The 23,194-nt window shown below is 37.0% G+C and overlaps 1 protein-coding gene across 3 annotated transcripts in view; it reads left to right on the top strand.

Annotated features, from left to right (window-relative positions):
- LOC127871246 (NADH-cytochrome b5 reductase 3-like) overlaps positions 1 to 23,194 on the top strand; it is a 48,783-nt gene that overhangs the window by 4,822 nt on the left and 20,767 nt on the right. For 2 of the 3 annotated variants that reach the window (XR_008045242.1, XM_052414001.1), the window contains exon 2: positions 20,196 to 20,342. Coding sequence is in view for 2 of the 3 variants with exons in the window: in XM_052414001.1 (XP_052269961.1) it covers positions 20,196 to 20,342 (147 nt within the window). In the remaining variant the exon portion in view is untranslated. Of the gene's footprint in view, positions 1 to 8,437; positions 8,563 to 20,195; positions 20,343 to 23,194 lie in introns of those variants that run through there. The other variant, XM_052414007.1, reaches the window with a different exon arrangement.

The following is a 23,194-nucleotide window of genomic DNA, read 5'->3' as shown; positions in this document are numbered from 1 at the left end:
GACTCGAGGATGACCCCTATTGATTTTCAGGTCACTAGGTCAAAGGTCAAAGTCACGGTGACCTGAAATAGTAAAATGGTTTCTGCATGATAACTCAAGAACTCTTATGCCTAGGATCATGAAACTTCATAGGTACAACATTCATGACTCGCAGATGACCCCTATTGATTTTCAGGTCACTAGGTCAAAGGTCAAGGTCATGGTGACCTGAAATAGTAAAATGGTTTCTGGATGATAACTCAAGAACGTTTATGCCTAGGATCATGACACTTCATAGGTATATTGATCATGACTCGCAGATGACCCCTATTGATTATCAGGTCACTAGGTCAAAGGTCAAGGTCACAGTGCCAAAAAACGTATTCACACAATGGCTGTCAAAGTCACGGTGACTCAACTTAGAAAAATGGTTTCCGGATGATAACTCAAGAATGCTTACGCCTAGGATCATGGAACTTCATAGGTACATTGATCATGACTCGCAGATGAAATAATGATGAAACTTGACCAGGATGTTTATCTGGACAATATCTAGGTCAAGTTTGACATTTGGTAAAGATTGAATGAACCGACTCCTCTCAGGTGAGCGAACTAGGGCCATCTTGGCCCTCTTGTTTTCTTATATGACTATAGTAACACCTTGTCAACACTCTAGTTATGTTATAAAGTGCTACTTTAATGTATTCTTACAATGAAGACAATGTTAAGTTAATATCCTTCCTATTTTGCATATTAAACTTGCATTCGGTATAGATTCTTAAAATAAAATATCACCATTTATTTATAACGTCTTTTTTTTTTTTTTTTTTTAATGCAGTTGCCCAATCTTCATGAAATTTGGTCAGAACATTTGTTTCCTGTGTAGTAAAGTTTGGTTTTATTATGTCATTATTATGTACCATTAACTGTTTTATTTATTTTTTCATAACACAGAATTTTCATAATTAACAACTGCTTTAGTCATTATTACTTATGGTAAGCCTATCAACTAATATTTGATTGCTGAAAGAAAGACAACATGAACACAATTTTGCAGTATCTATTTCCCTTGTTTAACCTGCTGAGTCATATTCCCCAATCTATTTTTAGCTCACCTGATTGCTCAGGTGAGCTTTTGTGACCGGTCTTTGTCCGTCGTATGTCCGTCCGTCCGTCCGTAAACATTTGCTCGTAAACACTCTAGAGGCCACATTTCTTGTCCCATCTTCATGAAACTTTGTCAGAAGCTTTGTCCCAATGAAATTGCGGCCGGGTTCGAAACTGGGTTGTGCCGGGTCAAAAACGAGGTCACTAGGTCAAAAAAAGAAAAACCTTGTAAACACTGTAGAAGTCACATTTCATGCCCGATCTTCATGTAACTTTGTCAAAATGTTTGTCTCAATGATATCTTGGTTGAATTTAAAAGTGGGTCCGTTCCGTTGAAAAACATGGCCGCCAGTGGGCGGGGCAGTTTTCCTTATTTGGCTATAGAGAAACCTTGTAAACACACTAGAAGTCACAATTTTTGCCCAATCATCATGAAAGTTGGACAAAACATAGGTTTTATTGATATCTCGGACAATTTCGAAAATGGTCCAGATCGATGAAAAACATGGCTGCCAGTGGGCGGGGCATTTTTCTCTATATGTATGTATGTAGTGAAAACATGTGAACACTCTAGAAGTCACATTTTTGGCCCAATTTTCATGAAATTTGGTCAGAACATTTGTTTCCTTGATATGAGAGTTGAGTTAAAAAATGGTTCCGGTCAGTTGAATAACATGGCTGCCGGAGGGGGGCAGTTTTCTTATATTTATATAGTAAAAAAAGCTTGTAAACACTCTAGAAGTCACATTTATTGCCCAATCATCATGAAACTTGGTGAAATGATTAGTTTTATATATATCTCAGATGAGTTTGCAAATGGTCCTGATCGGTCGAAAAACATGGCCGCCAGGGGGGGGGGGGCAGTTTTCCTTATGTGACTAGAGAGAAACCTTGTGATCAAACACTATAGAAGTCTCATTTTTTGCCTAATCATCATGAAACTTTGTCAATACATTGGTTTTATTGATTTCTCGGATAAGTTGGAAAATGGCTTAGATTGGTGAAACACACTTTTAAGCTAACCTGATTGCTCAGGTGAGGTTTTAGAATTGGTCTTTGTCCGCTGTCCGTTCGTCCACATTTGCTTTGTAAACACTCTAGCATTTACACTTCTCAAGCATTCTTTATGAAAGTTGCTGAAAGATCTCAGTCAAGTTTGATAATGAGCAAAATCACACAATTAATGCCATAATTATTGCCCTTAGATTGTCCAAATTTTCATTATATTATACAAAATCCTTGTAAACACTATAGAGGTCACAATTTTGTTTCAGATTTTATGGATCTTGGTCAAAATTTTTATTTTTGTAAGCAAAGGTTGATGTTTGGTAAGGGGGGTAAACTCAAAATATAGGTCACCAGGTAATATCTTACCAAAAAAAACACTCCATACGCCAGAGTTTTGGTTCAATAATGATGAAACTTGACCAGGATGTTTGTCTGGACAATATCTAGGTCAAGTTTGACGTTTTGTAAAGATTAAATGAACCGACTCCTCTCAGGTGAGCGAACTAGGGCCATCTTGGCCCTCTTGTTATATCTATTCTTCATTACAATTTACCAGTACTGGTTTTTTTAATAGCAGTACGTACATTACAAACATTAAATTTCGGAATACAACTAAACAAAAAAAAGAACATTATTAAAGAATTTTATTAAGTGTTTACATTTCAAAAATTTAATCATTTTAGGCTCCCAGTAGGATGGCATATAGCAGTCACACTGTCTATCCATCTGTCCGTCCAGTGTTCAATTTACTGGAGGTTTTGTTAAGCAATGCTCAGATATTAAGTAAATTAACTGCTTAATTTATGGTATGTGAGTCTTTCTACATGACCTACTGATATAGTTCCAGTCCATTGATTTTTGGCAAAGTTATGGGCCATGGACTTGGAAATTTACTGTAAATAACCATTTTGCAAATTTGTTTTACAAAACACTTTCAGATATTTAGCTGATTTTTGGTGTGTGAGTCCACCTACATGATCAACAGATGAAGTGTAAGTTTCACACCAATCAATTGATTTTCGGCAAATTTATGGGCCTTGGACTTTCTTGGATTTTTTCTTCAATATCAGCTGTGTAGTTTCAAAGTGCAGTAGGGGGCAATGTGTGTCACAAACACAGTTCTTGATTACATTTTTCTTCAAACTGAAAACAAACACAAAATTATGGCAAAGATGTCATTTATTTTGTCTCAGTTAACTGAATAACTTGACTCGTGGTTATAGAAACAAATATGAGTAATAAACTGTAAGCCTTAGCCAGTTTTTATGCTTCCCCAAAATGTATTTTGGGGGTTAGCATATAGTCGCCGCTTCGTCTGTTCGTGTGTGCATCTGTCTGTCTGTCCGTGCACAATTTTTGTCCGGGCTGTTTCTCAGCAATTAATGACCAGAATTCAATGAAACTTTATGGGAAGCTTCACTATCAAGAGGAGATGTGCATATTATGAGCGGGTTCTGGTCGGATGATTTTTCACAGAGTTATGGCCCTTTGAAATTTTCCATTAACTGTACATATAGTGCAATTCTTGTTCGGGCTATTTCTCAGCAACTAATGACCGGAATTCAATGAAACTTTATGGGAAGCTTCACTACCAAGAGGAGATGTGCATATTATCAGCGGATTCTGGTCATATGATTTTTCAGAGTTATGGCCCTTGAAATTTTCTATAAAAAAATTCTTGTCCCCCCAACTACTGTGCCCTCAAGACGTTTCCTTTTATCTGAATATATAGTGCAATATTGTGACAAAAAAAAACTTTGGTGAGCATCACCCGTCTCCGACGGTTTCTTTTTTTTGAGTTGGTAAAATAATCTAGCATTCTATTTATGGGAAAAGTGCATTATCTTAAAGAAATCCTGGGGAAAACAGCTAATATTAGATTTTGGAAAAAAAGCTTGGTAAATTAATACTAATTTAACCCTTTACCACTTAGTTACGTATTTTCATGCATTTGTAGTCCCTTAGAAAGTAATATTTAATTCAGGGATCAAGCAACTGGGCGATTTGGGCGATTATATCGCCGTGGCTTCCCTTTAATCGCCCGGATCAAAAGCACCAGCGATATCACTTTGCCCTAAAATCTGGCAATTATCATATCCGCAGCGCTATCTAAGTGGCTTCTGTTTATTACCGAATACACGCCAAAGTCAATCAACTGACCGAATCGACGAAACTCCGCCCCCTGGCGTAGTAAATTACCTATAGAAAATTGATAAGCAACCATTGACAGCGCTAGTCATTCGGGTATTTGGCAGGAATCTCTTGACCAAGCAGAGTGAAATCACTGAAGCGTGTAAGTGTTACAAATGGTGTTTTTACTGCTATTATCAAGTTTTATGGGGGTTATTATCGCATGAACGGCGCCTATATGATAGTGAGCAATAAATAAAGAAACACTGTGACAAACTCTCACCACGATAAAAAATTATAACGATTATTAGGGCTGCTATTTCTTAACCATTTAATAAATAGTGACCGTCAGTACCACTTGCCTGGCAAAAGCATTTAACAAAAACAATTTCTCCACAAAAACACATGAAATCTTGTTTCAACAGGAATTTGTGAGCATTTCTGTGTAATAGTTCATTATTGTAATATTTTGGGAAAGGTAAAGTTTGATTAAGAAACCAACAATTTCGGAAATAAAAAGTATACCATTCACTCGTTGTACTATATTTCGGATATGTTAAAAATTCTGACATTTAAAGATAGGGACATTTATGTGTTGGTTTGTTGTTGATAGTTTGTAAAATTATGTTTTATGATATTTCAGGCAACTAGAATGGATGGTGGCAATTATCTGGGCCTTTCTGTCAAGAAATATGCGTGAAAAACATTCATTTATTTGAGCCTAGAAATCATCCACCACTTACAGAAAACGTTTTAACAACAGAGGCTGTCAAAGCTGATGTATATCATGTCCAAATGACCAAATATAACTGTTTAACAATATGAAGTGAGATGCTTTATTTTCTGATGTTTTCTCTTTCCCTTTCAAATGATGTGAATTGGTGTGATTCTATGTTTAAAATTTAATAGTTAATTTTGAAACATGCAGCATACTGTTACATTGATGTTAACATTTTTATATTATTTTGGTTATCTGTGTTGTTTATCAAGATGAAAAAAGTTATTTATATACAAATAAAGCTTATTAAGAATTATGAAGGTATAACTTATGAAGGTACTTATAGTTTTTTATGTATTACCATATTTTTTTCAAGTGATAATACAGGCAATGACATTAATGTAATGTAGTAAGGTTTCTTTAAATAATCGTCCTAAATTATTGTTCATATTAATAAGGTTGGAATAACAGACAGTTTTCACACTGCGAAAAAGTGGCAACAACTTTTTTGGGGCCAGTGAAACTCCTGGGTCATGGTTCACAATGGTCCGTTGGTGATCGCAAAAGATCCACTTCTCCCTAAAACTGCCTCACTTCTCCCTCTCCAGGGCTGAGGGAGAAGTGACTTCTCCCAAAAATTGGAGTCTAGGTTGATCCCTGTAATTTAAGACCTTTCTTACTCGATTTAAGTTTTTAAGGCTTCATCTCCAAATCTTGGATACTGCCAAGCAGCATAAAACCTGGTTACTCACAGGCTGTTCTTGTTTTATACTGTTTGCACATTTTTTCTTTGCTTCTGAGTGGGAAAGGGTTAACAGACTTGCATAGGAAATGTGATATGAGGAATGCTTAAATCTAGGTGCACGACCTGCGTCAGTCCGAAGTACGGGCGTCCTAGAGGACACATTCAAAATCAAGTGGTATTTGTCCGAATTAGTAATTATTACGAAACATTATTTTACAAGGCCGTATCTGTCACACGATAATCATTCTACAAACAATGTTTCCATAGGCTATGACCGGTAACCCCACAGGCATTTGTAGGTAACCAATATGTGTATTCATTTTACAATGTCTTCGTTGAGATTGTTTTTGAAAGGCTTGGATGATCATTTCTTATCTGTTAGATTTTAATAAAATATGCCTACAAAAGTAAAATAAACTATGAGTCATCAGAATCAGTCTTATGATCTCCTTGATTGCTTGGCAGAAGATGCCTGAAATGAAGTTACAGAGAAATTGAAGAAATCGGAATTTGTGACAGTGTTGACTGATGAAATTTCGGATATAAGTAATCAAAGAAGACAAGTGGTCTACGCCCAGGTCCTGAATGAACAATTTACGCCAGAGACTCTTTTTATGCCCCCGAAGGAGGGCATATAGTGATCAGACCGTCCATCCGTCTGTCTGTCTGTCCTTCCGTCACACTTTTAGTTAAGGTTTCGCATTTAGGTTTCGAAAAATGCTTATAACTTCTATGTCCCTTCACATAGCAACTTGATATTTGGCATGCATGTGTATCTCATGGAGCTGCACATTTTGGGGGGTGAAAGGTCAAGGTCATCCTTCAAGGTCAAAGGTAAAAAAACATGACTGTATCAAAGCGACGCTGTAGGGGGCATTGTGTTTCTGACAAACACATCTCTTGTTTTATTAAGTGTTGAGTGCTTAGAGCCTTCGGGTGCTGGTATAGCTAAAACAGTTCTGAATGAGATGAGGTGTAACCGTGTTGGTGCAAAAAAAAATCATGTCTTTGGTATTTATTATTTATATTATTTTGTTATTTCTAATCTATTCTTCCAGAGAAATTGAAGAAATCGGAATTTGTGACAGTGTTGACTGATGAAATTTCAGATATAAAGAATCAATAAAAAAAGACAAGTGGTCTACGCCCAGGTCCTGAATGAACAATTTACGCCAGAGACTCTTTTTATGCCCCCGAAGGAGGGCATATAGTGATCGGACTGTCCATCCGTCTGTCCTTCCGTCACACTTTGCGTTTAGGTTTCGCATTTAGGTTTCGAAAAATGCTCATAATTTCTTTGTCACTTCACATAGCAACTTGATATTTGGCATGCATGTGTATCTCATGGAGCTGCACATTTTGGTGGTGAAAGGTCAAGGTCATCCTTCAAGGTCAAAGGTAAAAAAACATGACTGTATCAAAGCGACGCAGTAGGGGCCATTGTGTTTCTGACAAACACATCTCTTGGTAGGCTCACACTAATGTTACAGACCATATTTTGCAAATCAGTATGTGCTTAGAAGCCTTAGGTACGGTATGGAAAGACAACCACTGCCTGTTGTAGCAGACGACAAATGCCATTCTTCTAGCTGAGTTGTCGTTAGTGCCTCAACATACATGTGAATGTGATGAACCGCAGTGTAAGAGAGTGGACAAATGCTATGAAAGTCTGCTAGGAAAGATAACCAGCACTTTTGCCTATTTATAGTTCACCACTGGTACACTGCAGAGGGTTTATATGACTAATAGTGTTTAACAGCTTGTAAGAGGAGATTGGAGAGTCTGGTGTTTATCATTGAAATCTGTACATATTGGCTTCTTTCAGGGAAAACGGGGCTTAATGCATGTCAAATAAGATTAGCCTGTGCATACTTATTAGCCTGTCAGTGCGCACAAGCTAATCAAGGACGACATTTTACAACAGCGAACACCTACAGTGCCTTCAGCGCTTTGATTTTATTAAGTGTTGAGTGCTTAGAGTCTTCGGGTGCTGGTATAGCTAAAACAGTTCTGAATGAGATGAGGTGTAACCGTGTTGGTGCAAATAAAAATCATGTCTTTGGGATTTATTATTTATATTATTTTGTTATTTCTATTATATTGCTTGTCAGGAAAGACCTAGTCATGTTTATTTATGTTCACGCCGTTAAAACCTATGATTAAAACTTAGAAACTTTGTCTTAGTGATATTTTCTTCAGTTTCATCATTAAGCACTACAGGACTCATTAATTAAGTTTAGGACTTAATTGGATTTTCCCAGGGACTCATAATTTTCAAATATGCTAGTCCTGGGACTCATTGAAGTAAAATTCAGTAGATTAATCACTGATGCATTAATATGCATTACACTGAATAACAATTAATATGCATTACACTGCATAACAAACATTTCATGCTGTGGTTAATCAACAAACAACTGAAAAAATAAAAACTATATAACTCTGCTTTTATTTTGATTATCTCAAAATGTAACTGTACAACCTTTATTATCATAATCAGAATATATGCCGAATATCTTTTAACAGATTATTTCTTGTTAACTGTACACATGTTTTGTACCATGCATTAACAGCAGACACCAAAATATATTTAATGTCATATCGTTAAATTTGATCTTTAATTTAATTAATTGTACCAATATATAAATTATTGTTTTTAATGATATCGGTAAATTTACTCCACCAAATGATTGTATATATCTTCATCACATCATGCATTGCGTGTGCCTTTTCTTTTATGAACTGTTTAGTACATGTATACTGTACTAGTGCAAGTTGTGTGCTATGCCTAGACAGTGGACATCACAAATATTTTGAAGGTCACATTAAGCTGATCTGTGTATCTACAGTGCAAATGGGAAAATGGCTATTAGTTGTGAGTATAAATCATATTGATGAATAATATCAAGGAATGCTTGTGTTAAATTAAGACGTACTGGTCGTGTACGTAATTCCAGCCACTTTTGGGACTATTTTAACAAAATCTTTTGTTTTAGGCAACTGGTTTAAACGAAACTTCACATTTATAATCCTGGGTTCAAAACTCACCTAGCATGAAAATTTCAATAGAATTAGATCAGTGTATGTTACTTTTATGAACAGAAATTAATGACATATAAACTATCAATTTTCGTACGGCAATTGTACCTAAAAAATCGGCCACTTTTCAGTTTAATATGCAGGTACAATTACAAAGCAATATCTTTAGACGAATGTCCTCATTTTAAGAGAATTAATAAAGGTTTTCACAAACACAATTTTTGACTTGAAACTTATAAAATATGCGACATTATTATACCAGTTACTCCCCCTACCCATTTGAATAAATATTAACAGGCCTGCACGGTTAATGGGGAAATACAAATGTGTGTATTTGAGATTTATTTACAGGTCGTCCAGCGTCTTCTCGACTACAGATGTATCGACCTGCCCCTGTGACCCTTCAGGGGAGAAAATAAGGTCATATTATACATCATAGCACGATGGCCAATGAGACCTTAATGTGACAAGATGCTCTTTTTTTTTTTTTTTTTTTTTTTTTTTTTTTTTTTAATGGATTATGTAGTGGTTTGCCTTTTATCAAAATGGTTTTTGCAGTATTCCTATTATCTCTAGATTATCATTATCCTTATTGGCATTAATGTTAATTCCTTATAGTTTGTGTGTGGTTTTTGTGCTCTCCGCCCCAAGAGGTGTTAGTGGGGGTTCGAGCGGGATACAGAGGGCGCCCCGATTCCAGAGGCGCCCCTGGTTCTTTTAAGTGCCCGGTGTACAGCACCGATACACTGCACCCCCATTTAACGTCCCTCGCGGAGGACTTGTTAGTACATAAACATAGATTAGTACAGATATAACTCTATTGCCCTGTGTCTTGTTGTAAATTCACATGGGCTCTCTCTGTTGTGCTGGTGGATATTGTCAGGTGTTTAATGGTGTTGCAAGGGTCAGAATAGTTTTGAAGTTTAATATAGTAGAAAAAGGGCTGCGTTTGTGTGGTTGGACCGAGATGACTGGTTGGTTGTTGGTGGTACAGGGAGGACAATATCTGGTTCTACACTTTCGTTCTTTGGGAGAAAATTTTCACGCGCCTTTATTTGTTTTTGAGAGAGAGAGAGAGAGAGAGAGAGAGAGAGAGAGAGAGCGCACGTTCTTCTTCCTGTTTATATTGCTAGTGGTTACACAGATGGTAATTATATGTATTAGTGCATTTTGTTCAGGAGGGAATAGATCTGGGATGTTAATGCTGACCATCCCTCTAATTCGATCTGATCCTCATAGTGACAAGGGTAATACGTGCAGGTTAGCAATACAAGGTTTGCAATTCAACGTCAAACGTAACAAGGCACAGGCATGCAAGGAAAAAACTTACACTACTCTACAAGAAAACATCACCTACGCTACAGTAGGGGAAACAACAACAACAAATACCGTCACCATTCTCTTTTTATTTTTATTTTTGTCATGTTGGGTATGTCATGTCAACGGGGCCAGAGTGCATGGATGTCATGTCAACGGAGCCAGAGTGCACGGGCGAGAGATATCTCTTCAGGCGCGCCCTCTGGCCCAGCTGACACGCTCTACTCAACATGTTTAAGTCTTGTACATATGGGAAAAATGTTAACTAATCGCATTTAATTACAACAATATTTACACCTATAGGGGTTGCACTGTGGGTAAATTTGCCCACGTGCGCACTTACTGCGTCTTCCGATCCTGCGTGGAAGTATGTTGTCTGTGTGCTTTTCCCCTACCTTCGTCGTTGTTGCTGATTACAGCTTAAGAGAAGGAAAGCGAGGGTCTCGCGGAACCCTGGGTTTTGTTACCTAGAGCGCTATTTGGTTGTAAAAGAAGGCTTAGAGCTTATCCATAGTGGTCGAAAGGGGCCAAGTGACATATGTATTGGGGGGGGGGACGTACCCTTCCGTCGTTTTAGTATTATTAGTCTTTATCTATTTATTTATTGGTGTAATTTTCCTATATATCATAAAGCGCAGACGAGGAAACCGCGAACGTTCGTTATAGACAGCTCCCTCATCTTTGCCTTGTTTATAGTATTGTTTATTTATGTATTGACGTCAACAAGGTGTTATTGGACACTGCATTGTAATGTACTACCAATCCAAAGTACATTTGGACCCCAAATACAAATATAGGTTCTCGGCGTGCACATTACATGCAGTGTTTCTATATCTATTTATTTATTGATGCAATTTTCCTATTGTCATAAGTACATAAGATAGTCATTATTAATTGGAATCTTTAAAATTACATATATCATGGATTGTTTTACGGTACAGTTTTAGAACCAAATTAATTAATAATAGTATATAAGTTCGAGCCGGGCCCAGACGAGTGGCCATATGGACAACACCGGAGTGACCATCGTCCGAGACCCACCCGTCATTAGTACATAAAGTTGCCATTATTGATCTGAGTTTTTATTTATTTATTTTAATTTTTCCTATAGGGCCGGGATAATATGGTTAGGTTCAGTTCGGGCCCAGACGAGTGGCCATATGGTGCACACCGAAGTGACCATCGTCCGAGTCCCGCCCGTCATTAGTACATAAGATTGCTATTATTAATTTGAATAAATGAAGCAGTATATAACTGACGGTATGTGTCGTTATTTCTATCTACCGCTAATAGTCCAATGGAATATTATATTTTATCTAAGTAGCCCGTGTCGCGCAAAAATTTAAACACGTGCAGTCGCACAACAGGAGCGATTCCGCTTGGAGGCATCAACAGTGAGTCGCGATTAATGATAAGTGGGTTTTTGAAGGCCGCTATTACCCCTGCACTTAGTTCTAGTCTCTGTTCAGCGTGTTTAGGGCATATAAAGAAAAGATGTTCAAACGTGTTATGAATGTTGCACTGGGGGCAGAGGACAGTTTTGTAATAGTCGCCGTGCAATCTGGTCACCCTTAGGCGCATGCGCGAGTAAGCCCTGTCCTCCCTTTTAATGGGACTATAGATGTTAATCTTATGGCTAGGGTTGGTTAATATCGGTAAATTATGATCGGCGCAGTAAATTGACCATTTGTGATCCTGTTCATTATACCCTTTTTGGTTAATGATTGCAATTAGTTCGCGCGCGCTAGGCTTTAAATCAGAGGGTAGACCTTCATGGGAACCTATTCTGGCAAGTTGGTCAGCGTGTTCGTTACCCGGAATGCCTACGTGACTCGGGATCCATACGAATTGGAGAGTGATATTGTTGTTTGCTAGTTTTGTGATTCCCTTTAATGTTGCACATATAAGGTCGGGACGCGTTTTCGATGATCCTGCATTAAGTGCTTGTAAGGCGCTGAGAGAGTCGGTTAATATCGCGTAGTTTGAGCGTTCGTGGGTTTCAAGTTCATTAAGCCACTTTATGGCGCTGTTTATTATAGCTAGTTCGCAAGCAAATATAGACAGTTCTTTATTGTATTTTACCTTGCACTCATGTATAATGACATTTTTGGGTTGATACACTACAAAAGCCGCGCCTGCTATTTCAAGTTCCTCATTTTTGCTACCGTCAGTGAAAATCTGGGTGTAATCCCCATATTTATCTGTTACATAGTTTTGAGCTATAGAGCCACTGTTTGGGTCGTTGTCGGATTTTTTAATTAATGTTGTCAGATGTAAGTCAATATTTGGTTTTGATAGATTTCTTAAGCTAAAGTAAGTAGGTTCCTGAGTTTTAATGTCAATAGTCTCATAATAATTTCCTAGCTCGAGCACGTTCTGCGCGTACGGGAGACCACTCTTCTTTTTCCTTTTTTGGTAGGCCGGGTCTTCAGTAACACTAAGGTTAATTGGGAGGTGTGGTCCCATAGATAGCGTGCGCGCGCGGTATTTTAGTTGGTTAATTTGCCTTTGTTGACCCAGTTCTATCATTCCACATTCAGCGTGCAACAGAACGGTGCTTGTAGATTTACGTGTACCAGTTATAATTTTAAGTGCCGTATTTTGGATTACTTGTAATTTATTGAGTAATGTTTCACTGGCTGAATTGTACGCAATGCTTCCGTAGTTTATTTTTGCCCAGATAGTGGCTTTATAGATACGCATAAGGGCTTTTTTATCCGTACCCCAGTTGTTTCTTTGGATGCATTTTAGAAAGTTGAGGTCCTTTTGGCAGCGTACAACTAGTTTAAGGATGTGGTCTTTCCATGTTAAATATTTGTCAAATGTCATACCCAAAAAAGTAATGTTGTCAAGAAGCGGAAGAGGAGCACCACATAGAGTAAGTTGTGGGGGGTTAGGGGTTTTCTAAGATCGAGTTGCTTTACGTGCATTGGCCGCTACTTTTTGTGCACTGGCAGGGAATAAGATTGCTTGGGTTTTTGTGGGATTTATTTGGAAGCCATACGATGCGCTCCAGTTTTCTATTGCAGTTAGGGCTTTTTGGATTTTAGTAATTGCTAGATTCGGTGATTTAGATGTGGTCCATATTGCACTATCGTCTACAAAAAGTGATAAATTGATTAGATCAGTGTTATTTTGTGAATTATGTGCCTTAATTTCTCTGTCTAGGGTGTTCATAGTCACGGAAAATAATATTGGAGATAGGACACTACCTTGGGGACAGCCGTTTATAGTCTCAACTGATTCTGATGTCGCGTCATGCAGTCTCACTTTTATTTTACGCGTTGTAAGAAAAGCTGCAAGCCAGTTGAGCATTTTACCCTCTATTCCTAAAGTATTAAGTGTTTTAATGGCGTTTTCGTTCCATAGTTTATCGAATGCGGCTGTGAGGTCTAAAAATACGGCTGCTACGGTTTGACCAAGATTTTGGGCTCTTTTAATATCAGCTTCAAGGCGTACTAAATGATCTTCGCAAGAGTGGTTAGATCTACAGCCCGATTGGACTTCTGAAATTTTGTTATGTTTTTCTAGATACGCGCAGAGTCTCGGTTTTATCATTTTCTGCATTAGTTTGGTGAACGTAGAGGTTAAAGAGATCGGCCGATATGAGGCTGGAGAGTCTTTAGGCTTATTGATTTTAAGGATCGGAATTATTGTGGCCTCGTGCCATTCATCAGGAAGAGTACCTTCAGACCATGATTTATTATAAAGGGCAAGTAATTCTTGTTTCCCCGAGAGTGGAAGTTGTTTAAGTATCTTATAATGGATGTAATCGTCGCCCGGCGCGCCGTTTTTGCATGTAAGGAGAGCTGATTCGAGCTCGAACAGGCTAAAAGGAGCATTGTACTTGTGAGTTTTTTCCTCGGTAAGAGATTGTAACCAGACAGGAAATTCATTTTTTGTTTTAATTTTCTTTGCAATAAACGTTTCAGAGTATCCTTCGTCACTGCTTACTTTTTGATAATGTTTTACCAGGGCAGAAGCTTTATCAGCGTTAGATACAAGAACTTCGTTGTTAACCCGAAAGATAGGTGTATTAGTAGGGGGTCTGCCTTGCATGCGCTTAACTTGATCCCATAGTTCTTTGCTAGTTGTTTTATGTGAGAGATTATTACAGAATTCGTTCCAGCTTTCTAATTTTGCCTTTTTTAATACTTGTTTAGCACTTTTGCGGGCTTCCCTATATTTGTCATACTTAGGTCCGGTTCTGATTCGGATACATTTTCTCCTACATTTTTCACGATATTTAATGGCGTCTGTGCATTCTTGATTCCACCATGGTACAGACCGTTTGAGTTTTTTAGGTGTTTTGCTTACAGGGATTGAGTTATCAAGCGCAGTTTTAAGTTTTGTTATATAGGATTTAAAGTAAGAGTTGGTGTCAGTATTATCTACATAAGGAAGGAACTCATTATTACACTGAGTTTTAAAGTTGTTCCATTGTTCAGGTGTGGCTTTGTGTATTTTCCATTTGTGTTGTGTGGACGGAAGGGTATTCTCTATTCTTGTCTTAATGTTTATTATGATTGGAAGATGGTCACTTCCAAACGAGTCGTCAATGACATTGAAATCGCTTATAGCTTGAAGATGGGCTGAGGTAAGAGCTAGATCGATCGCGCTGTCGGGTTGATCTTCGCGATCAGACAATCTCGTTATTTGACCGTCGTTAAGGAAGTTTATGCTGTTATTGTTAATTAATTTAAAGAGATTTTCAGAGTTATCGTCGCATCGTGGATCACCCTCGGGGTTCCAGCAGGAGTGTTTTAGATTGAAATCGCCAACAATAATATTATTCTTTCTATGTTCAACTGAATGGAATATTTTTGCATAATTTTTACACGTATTATCTTTAGTTTGAGCATATACGCATTGAATGCGGAATGATTGGTGCTTAGTCAAGTACAGTGTGAGGGCACACGATTCAATAGGGCAATCTTGATCAATGTTTATTTTAGTAAATGAAATGCCCGATTTTACATATATTGCTACCCCAGTGCCTATAAGTTTTTCTCTTTGTTCACCTCTCACAGGTTCTTGATATCCTTTTAAATGTACTTGTCTGTGATTACTTTTGTAGTTCGTTTCCTGGAGACATACTACATGCACTTCGTTGTTATTAACATAATTTTGAAGCTCGTACATTTTTGCATTTGAGTTATGAGTAACCCCTCGGGCGTTCCACGACATAATTGTAAGACTGTTTATATTATGAGTATGAACTGTCGCAGACATTTTGGGGTTTGGTGTGTTAAATTGACCTAACGTACGGGCTTAAGGCTACTGGATTAACTTAATATATTCCGTACGCGTGGCGAAAGAAGACCGGAAACGGCGGTGCAATCGCGTGTCCTTTGCGGAGGCTATGGCGCATGATCGGGGTCGAGCTGTTACGGGCCATGCGTAGCCGGTTTCTATGTATAATGAAGGGAGAATACGCGGGGTGGTCGGATATCCTGTGTCGTTGCTGATGATGGCGTTGTTGCCTAGGTTGTTGTTGTTGCCTTGTTTGTTGCGGTGATGGTATAGGATTGAGCATTTTTTTAGGGTGATCTGAAGTTTGTGAGCTGGAGGGTAGCTTATGCTGTTGTTGTTGCTGATGGCGGAATGTATGTTCAACATTGTTTGTGGCTACATTATTTGTGGTTGATGTTGATGCCGGTTGTTCGGGCGGAGTAGGAGTGGTATGCTCAATATTATATTGCGCCTCATTTTCGGGGAATTTGTATTTGAGTATGGACAAAATTTCTGTTTCAGATTTACCAACTAACTGTTTAGCTATTTGGGCAAGATTGGGTCGCTTATTTATAGCTTGAAGGTTATTGATGTATTGATTGGTAACCTTTAAGTTTTTGCTGTTGATAGTAGATTGGTATTTGAGATAGATCGGACACCCCTTATACGCCGCGCTGTGCCCGCCGCCACAGTTTGCGCATTTCCTAGCGTGCCTGGTATTGCACGACGCGTGCGAATGATTCCCCGCGCAATGTGGGCACTTCGCGTTATTGTTACAAACATTGGACGCATGGCCGAACATCTGGCATTTAAAGCATCGAAGAGTTGCTAGGAGCGCGGGCTTAACGTTGTGGCCTAGTATATTTGTTGGGGCGTTTTCCGTCTTGAATGTGACCGTAATGACATTGTTTTTAAGACCACTATGGACTGCTTCTACATTGGATTTGTTTTTTAGATCGTTTTTTAATTTGTCTATATCCGCGTTTTTGGGAACCTGGATGACACCCCTTGCAAGTTTAGTTTGAGCAATTAGCTTGAAGTCAAATCTATCAAAGGAGAAATGTTTAGCTTGGTTGAGTGCGTCGTCCCTAATTTTGAAGAGGAGACCAGCTTTGGACTCTTTTAGGGGTCTTACTCTCTCAGAGCCTAGCAGTTTGATAAAGGCTTCCCCTATTGCCTTAGCCTTCTCTCGCGGGAAGATCACCGCGACAGTGGTAAGGCAAAAGGTAAGCCATATTGCCGGGGCATGTTTATGGGTTTGGGAGCATGATGGCCCGTTGGCAGGGGGAGTAGTCTGCTTCGTGGTCGATGGGGTTTTGGTCATATTGTCATTAATTGTCTGGGGAGTCACGGTTACAGGGACGACTGGGGTTATTGAGGTGTCATCGGTAATACGCGTCGCTGAATACGGAGCGCCAGACTCGGAGTCAATTGAGATGTCCCCGGGGCGGAACATTGCGCGCTTGATTTTAGGGGTTTCCGTCATTGAGGTTTCCTTACTGGAGAACGACCTCTTCATTCTCCTGAGAACTTTCTTAAATGGCCCGGACATAGTAATGATAGGAAGTGCGGTAAGGTTTGATTTAGAATAATACGTGTACGGTAGTCGTTTTTCTTAAGTTTATCTTAATTATTATTTCCCTTGTAAAATCTCAGTCTTGTTTTCCTTAAGCTGTTTGTATGTAATGGAAAGAAGCAATTGGGGTACTTATGTTTGCGATTTCGCCGCTCGCGCAGTGTTCGGATTTAAGTTGATTGAGGAAAATTCTTTGTTCTTTACTTGCGAGTAGTTAATTATCTATCAATTATTTGCGGTTTGATAGGGACTTCGCGAGTAGTCTAATAGGTCTTAATTGAGAACTAAATAGGGCCCTTTTGATCTGTTACTTAGTACAGCGGTAATTAGTAGTAAACAGATGGTCCCTGTTTTCGCGTTCTAGTTAGTTTATTTTCAGTTATTAGCGGTTTGATGAATGATTCGCGAGTAGTCGAATAGTAAATGGTATCTACTTCTAATTGGTCTTAGCCTAATAGGGGTCTTTGGGCGCTTAATTGGTAGTCCGATAATTGGTAGTAAACAGAGGGTCCCTGTTTTCGCGACAATTGCAAATTGCAAGTGCTAATTGTTACGCGATCTCTAATCTTAATGAGCGTAGGTTTTTATACTGTAGAGGGTCTTTTTGCATTACACTTAAAGCGCTTATTCTGTATCTTATTTTCTTATCAAATAGCTTTTCTTGGAAAAATATTGTATGTTGATTAACTGAATACAATATTGAATTGATATAAAACCATGTATTATACTGTTTTCTATTGTTAAAACTTTAAAAGCACACTCTAATGAAAAACTATTGAAATTGGCGTTATTATCTTTTAAATGTTAAATTGGCTAGATTCTTTTAGAAAAGGTTGGCGTACTACGCTATAGACTTACTACTTTTCCGTAGCCCTTCTTTTTCCCTGATTCTACCGATTTTATCCACACAATTATCACTTAAATATCACCTTTCCTTCTAACACTGGAGCACTTGCTTTTAAATTAAACACTTAGATTTAATTATATCCCATTAATTAATTAGATAATTTTCCTTCTTGCACTGAAGCACTTTAACGCTAATTACGTTTTTATTTAACTCCACTTTTCGCCTTCAAATAGAAGATCTTATTAGACCCTAAATTTGATTTATTATTTCCAAATTAATTTTACTATTAATCCAATTTTATTATTTAATCCAATATTTCCAAGATAATCCGCTTAATTTCACGACCTAACCTAACGCAACGAAAATGCCGAGGTGCGAAGAATACGTCCGAACACCGCGAGATGAGCGACCGGGGAAATACAAATTCAAAAAAAAAAATAATTTATTTTCAATAGTTTTAATCAATTTTTACTAACATAGCTAAGAAAGTAAAAACATTTTGTTTAAAAAGTTGACTTTAGTGTCGATTTTTAGTAATCACTTATATTTAATTTTACAACATGTAAACTATTAATATTCAAATCAAGGGAGGTAATTCATATATTAAAAGTTTATATTTAGCTCCTGATTTTTTGTTTTAAATGTATGTTTTTATACAATTAATTAAAAATACCTTAATTAATGTTTATCAGATAGAAATAATAATAATTTTATCAAATATATTTGTTTCTTATATGAATATAATTTTGCAATGGATAATGACGTCACTTTTCCCATGAGAGAAATATCTTGTGTTAAGTTTGAGACATTTTAATGCAGACTTTTACAGTGATATGCGTCTTTAATTTGCAAAATATTGAGATTAGGGTTGGTTTTCAAGTTGATTGTTCTAAAAATAATCAAAACATGTGTGTTTAGATCATGAAAATGATTAAACACAGGTGGCCGATTTTTTACGTACAGGCCGGAATTACGTACACGACCAGTAAGCTTTTCTGTGGCTGCAGACCCATACCAGTAAGGCAGTATGTGATGTCCTGAGTCATAAACTTGCTTTGCTATCAATTGGTTTGAATCATGCAGCTTGAAACCTACTGATAGTGATACATAGACTGTTGTAGATGAGCTTAAGATTTACATATTACTTTTGCTTTAATTTACATTTACTTCACTTAATATATCATGTTCTGATAAAATCTCACCATTACTATACTGGAAACTATATTTGACAGTTGAAGTTTAAGCTGTAATGTAAATAATTTATGCTGATATTTTGTTTGTCTGAGGCCCTTGTTGATTATTTATATTTGATGAAAATAGGGCCATTAATCTGGATTTCAGATGAAGAAATAAAATAAGTGAACATGCTATTGTGTTTAGCATATTAATGATCTGGGTTTACTCATGTAACCCTCTAACTTTTTGAAACCTTTTCTATTAACAGGATTTCTATTAATAAAATCCTTTTAGAAACTATTGTAGATGATTCAGTTTCTGTAGCTGTCTAATGTGTTTACAACATCATTTAATCTCTTAACAGCCACAACAGTCAATCTTATTAAAAGCTTTTTGTTTTCAGATAAAACAATTGATTTTTTATTTTTTGTTGCTAAACAAGTTCAATTGTTGGGAAATTTCTTACATCAATAATATAGGCAAATGGCAGTGTGTGGCAGCAATATTTTGACTGTTAAATGATCCAACACCCAGATAAAAAGTCCCCGCTTTGTCTTTGTCATCTTTTGCATCAGCTTCTCAGTTTGCTCTGGCGTCAAATGGGATTACTCCAAGATTTTTAATAAATCCGTTTTCTTCTATCAACAAAAACTTTTATACAGGTGCAAATATTAAAAAAGAATAGGCAGACATGTTTGCTGCAATAATTTGGTGTGTACATAACCAGCTCCCAACCTGTTCTTTACCTTTAATTTCTCAGTGGTTTTAAAAATTAGTGGATGAAAAATAACACAGCAAGTTTGTTTTTTTACTATGGTAAATAGCTGTGCTGACAACAAGTTGCCAATAAGACACTCTTCCCCTAACATGTCGGAAAAAATTCGCAAAAGTGACAGTGTCTCAAAAGTGTTTGGCTGTTGTCATACACAATTAATGCCTGACAAGAAAGTAAAAAGATCACAACTAACAAGCAAGAATGCCTGACAGATACTGATTATATTATATTTCTGCACAGATACAAACTAAATGAGACCATGACTCATAAGCAAAGATAAAATGACTGCAAGCAACCAGCATAAACAATAACAGCCTGTGAGAATCTGTCAGGTTTTCAGGTTTTATGCTATTTGCTGCTCATCTGTATACATGTATAAGGGTTGGAAAATTTCTTTAAAACTTGAATCTGTTAAGAAAGGTCTTAAGTTTAATTAGATTTTCTAATGGACCTCAAATGTGTCCAAGTGTGTTTCTGAGATGTTTAAGTTATGCGGTTTTGTGGGATCTGAGAAGTCTTCAAAAGGAAGCTGTCTTATTTGTTCAGGGTGTCCCAGTGCTGGTTGGCACAGTGGTGGTGGGAGCCACAGCTGTCCTGGCCAAACTGTTCCTGTTTGGAGACAAGAAGAAGAAGGCTCCTGTTACACTGCAAGACCCTACCGTTAAATACCCACTGAAACTTATTGACAGAGAGGTAAGGATTTTAGCTCATGCTGTCACTACCTATAGCTGTGACTCCTGCTTGTTTTAGAAGACCCTTCCATGAAAAAGCCTTTAAAATTCATTGACTTAACTCATTATCTGTGACTCCTGTTTTAGTTCATGAATCTACCATAAAATACTCAATCATTGAACAACAGGTACTGACACGTTGCCAAAGGTGGTTCATCCGTCAGTCTGTCACAAACTTTTCGCGGTTATATCTCTGAAACTATACCAGATATAAACATGAAACTTAATGGGTGTATAAATATCAATCAGGAGAAGTGCCATGCACAAAAACCATAATTCTTCACTGTCTAAAATAACAGTTATTGACCTTTTTTTGTAAGATGTAACTTTTATAGGGTATATCTCAGATATCACTCACGATTTAAACATTAAACTTTAAGGGTTTTGTAGAGATCATTGAGAAGAAGTGCACTGCACAAGAACCTCAACCCTACACTTTCTAAGATAAGAGTTATTGCCTTTTGTTGTTTGCGTATGCTTAACTTTTCAGGGCTATATCTCAGATAAGATACAAGCATTCAACATGAAACTTCATGAGTGTATAGACACTCATTCTCAAAATTTCGGCCAATTTTATTTGGTCAAACATGTGAAAAAAAAATTCTGATTTTACCAGAAATTAATTCTAAAATCGAAAGATGGACATATCTACAAAGCTTTAATACACATAGTTATCATCTACATGTGTTTTTTTTCGTCTAAATACCTACTTGAAACTTTTGTACATTTACAAGTTGTATTTTACATGACGGTTTGGTGTGCTAGCCAATAACTTGCATTACAGGCGAATCACAAACACATACAGTTTTCTTGTTAATCAAAAGTTACTTTCAATAACTACTGTTTGTATTCAAAATAGCTTTTGACCAATTTATTTTCAAAAAAATGGATTGCTGGACCATCATATATATAACATTGTTTAAATCGTCAGCTATTTTCCTGACCATTACTTCAGTTTTTTTTAACATTATTATAGGAAAGCAACACCAAGTGATTTCTTCGAGACCATGCACAGATATCACCAATGTGAATATTTCATTCATTAAAATCTTGTGTTCAAGACATTTAGCGCAAAAGAAGTATGTGCACAATAATTTTGAAATACCAGACTGAACGTCACGTAAACTACCACAATTACGTCTAGAACAGAGAGTGTTAAACTATTAATTGTATTTGTGTATTTTAATAGAATATGGTTATTTTATGATAATTACTTTTGAAAGATGCTGTATTAAGCAATGTTTTTATTTTACAATTGTAACTGACGTTTGTCACGTAAAATACCCCTTCAAACATAGAAATAAAGAATCGCTAATATAAAAGTATGAAACATTTTAATAACTGCTAAAATTAACAAGATTCATAAACACTTAACATCAAACAAATAACTTAAAACGTTATCCATTACTTCTTAATAATTGTTAAAACATGTATACATCTAATGACTTTCATCGCAGTTCTTTTAGCAATTCCTTTTGCGCAAAAAATTAAATTGTATACAACACAGTTCAGTAAACTTGAAAAAAAAAAGCCTTGCTTTTCTGTAGAAATATGTTCGTCAACTTTAACGATATCATTTGATTCTTGATACAATGTATATTCTGTTAAATATGTTTTCTGTTTTGTTTATTAACATTAATAGTATGTGTCATGTAAACTACCAAAATAATATTTAATTACAAAACCCTTTTAAGGGAATGAAACAATGGAATAAACCTTGAAATCAACACGATCCATAAACTTCAAACATCAACAATAAGTTATTTGAGTCATTATTCCTGACTTCGTAATGATTGTTTAAGAAATAACAATAATGCCATTCTTCCACTTGAGCCTTTGAAAAACAGAACAAAAAGCGATATCCAAGATGATGAAGGCAGTTTTTGTTCACACTTCTAGTTATGGTAACAAGTGTTAGTTTTGCTTAGCGATTTGAATCTTATTTCTGTCTAGCTCTGATAATTTGAAAAAGCGCTTTCCTTTTCCTGTTGAAATGGGTTCATCTACTTTGCAGATAATTTGGCCCTATCCACAGTATGTCATCTTTTATAGGCCACTTTAAACTATCTATCACTTTTTGTCCATGTTCCATGAATTTTATTTCAAATAACCCTTCATCTATATTTAAAACTTTCCCAATATATGTTTCTCCATCATATTGCGCAGCGACGAAATCTTCTTTTGTAATCTCTTCTTCTACAGTATCGCACTCGTTTTCTCTGTCCGGATGTTGTGTGTAAGCTGGAACAAAATCTTCATTTTCAAAGGCGACATTTTCGGCGGCTTTGTTCTGATAATCTTCTTCAGTCTTACTTAAGATCTCTTTTCTCCATCCACAAACGTTATTTTCTGGCCAAATAAAGCCCTTGTCAGTAAGGCAGTTGCTGCAGGCACAAGTTGTATCTCTCACCATAACTTTGTGTTCATTAACACCAACAACAGCATGTACTTCAAGAGTCCCTTTTACTGTGTTAAGATGTTTTTGGCGGACATCGTTCTTCTCTTTTGCTTCTTCATACTCTGTTCTCTCGATGAATTCATACTTGATCTTACTGTCTAATTTCAAACCCCATTCATAGAAATCTTTCCCATTTGTGATGTTTACCTTTCCCGATTTTAAGGCTGTGTCTGCGGTCCGTTTAACCACACCCCCAATACCATCACAGGCCCCTTTGCCATGGCCCGCCTCGAAGTAGTGCCAACTTGCTTGAACCCCGTACAATCGTGGATGATTTGCAACGGCATCAAAAAGCATTTTGTTGCGATACTGTGAGACAGGGGAGTCAGTCCAGTAATGAATGAATTTTACACCTG

Source organism: Dreissena polymorpha, chromosome 1 (assembly GCF_020536995.1).
Source record: "Dreissena polymorpha isolate Duluth1 chromosome 1, UMN_Dpol_1.0, whole genome shotgun sequence".
In the NCBI taxonomy this organism is placed as follows: domain Eukaryota; kingdom Metazoa; phylum Mollusca; class Bivalvia; order Myida; family Dreissenidae; genus Dreissena; species Dreissena polymorpha.
The sequence above is the reverse complement of the archived record's forward strand: the minus strand, read 5'-3'. Positions and strand labels throughout refer to the sequence as shown.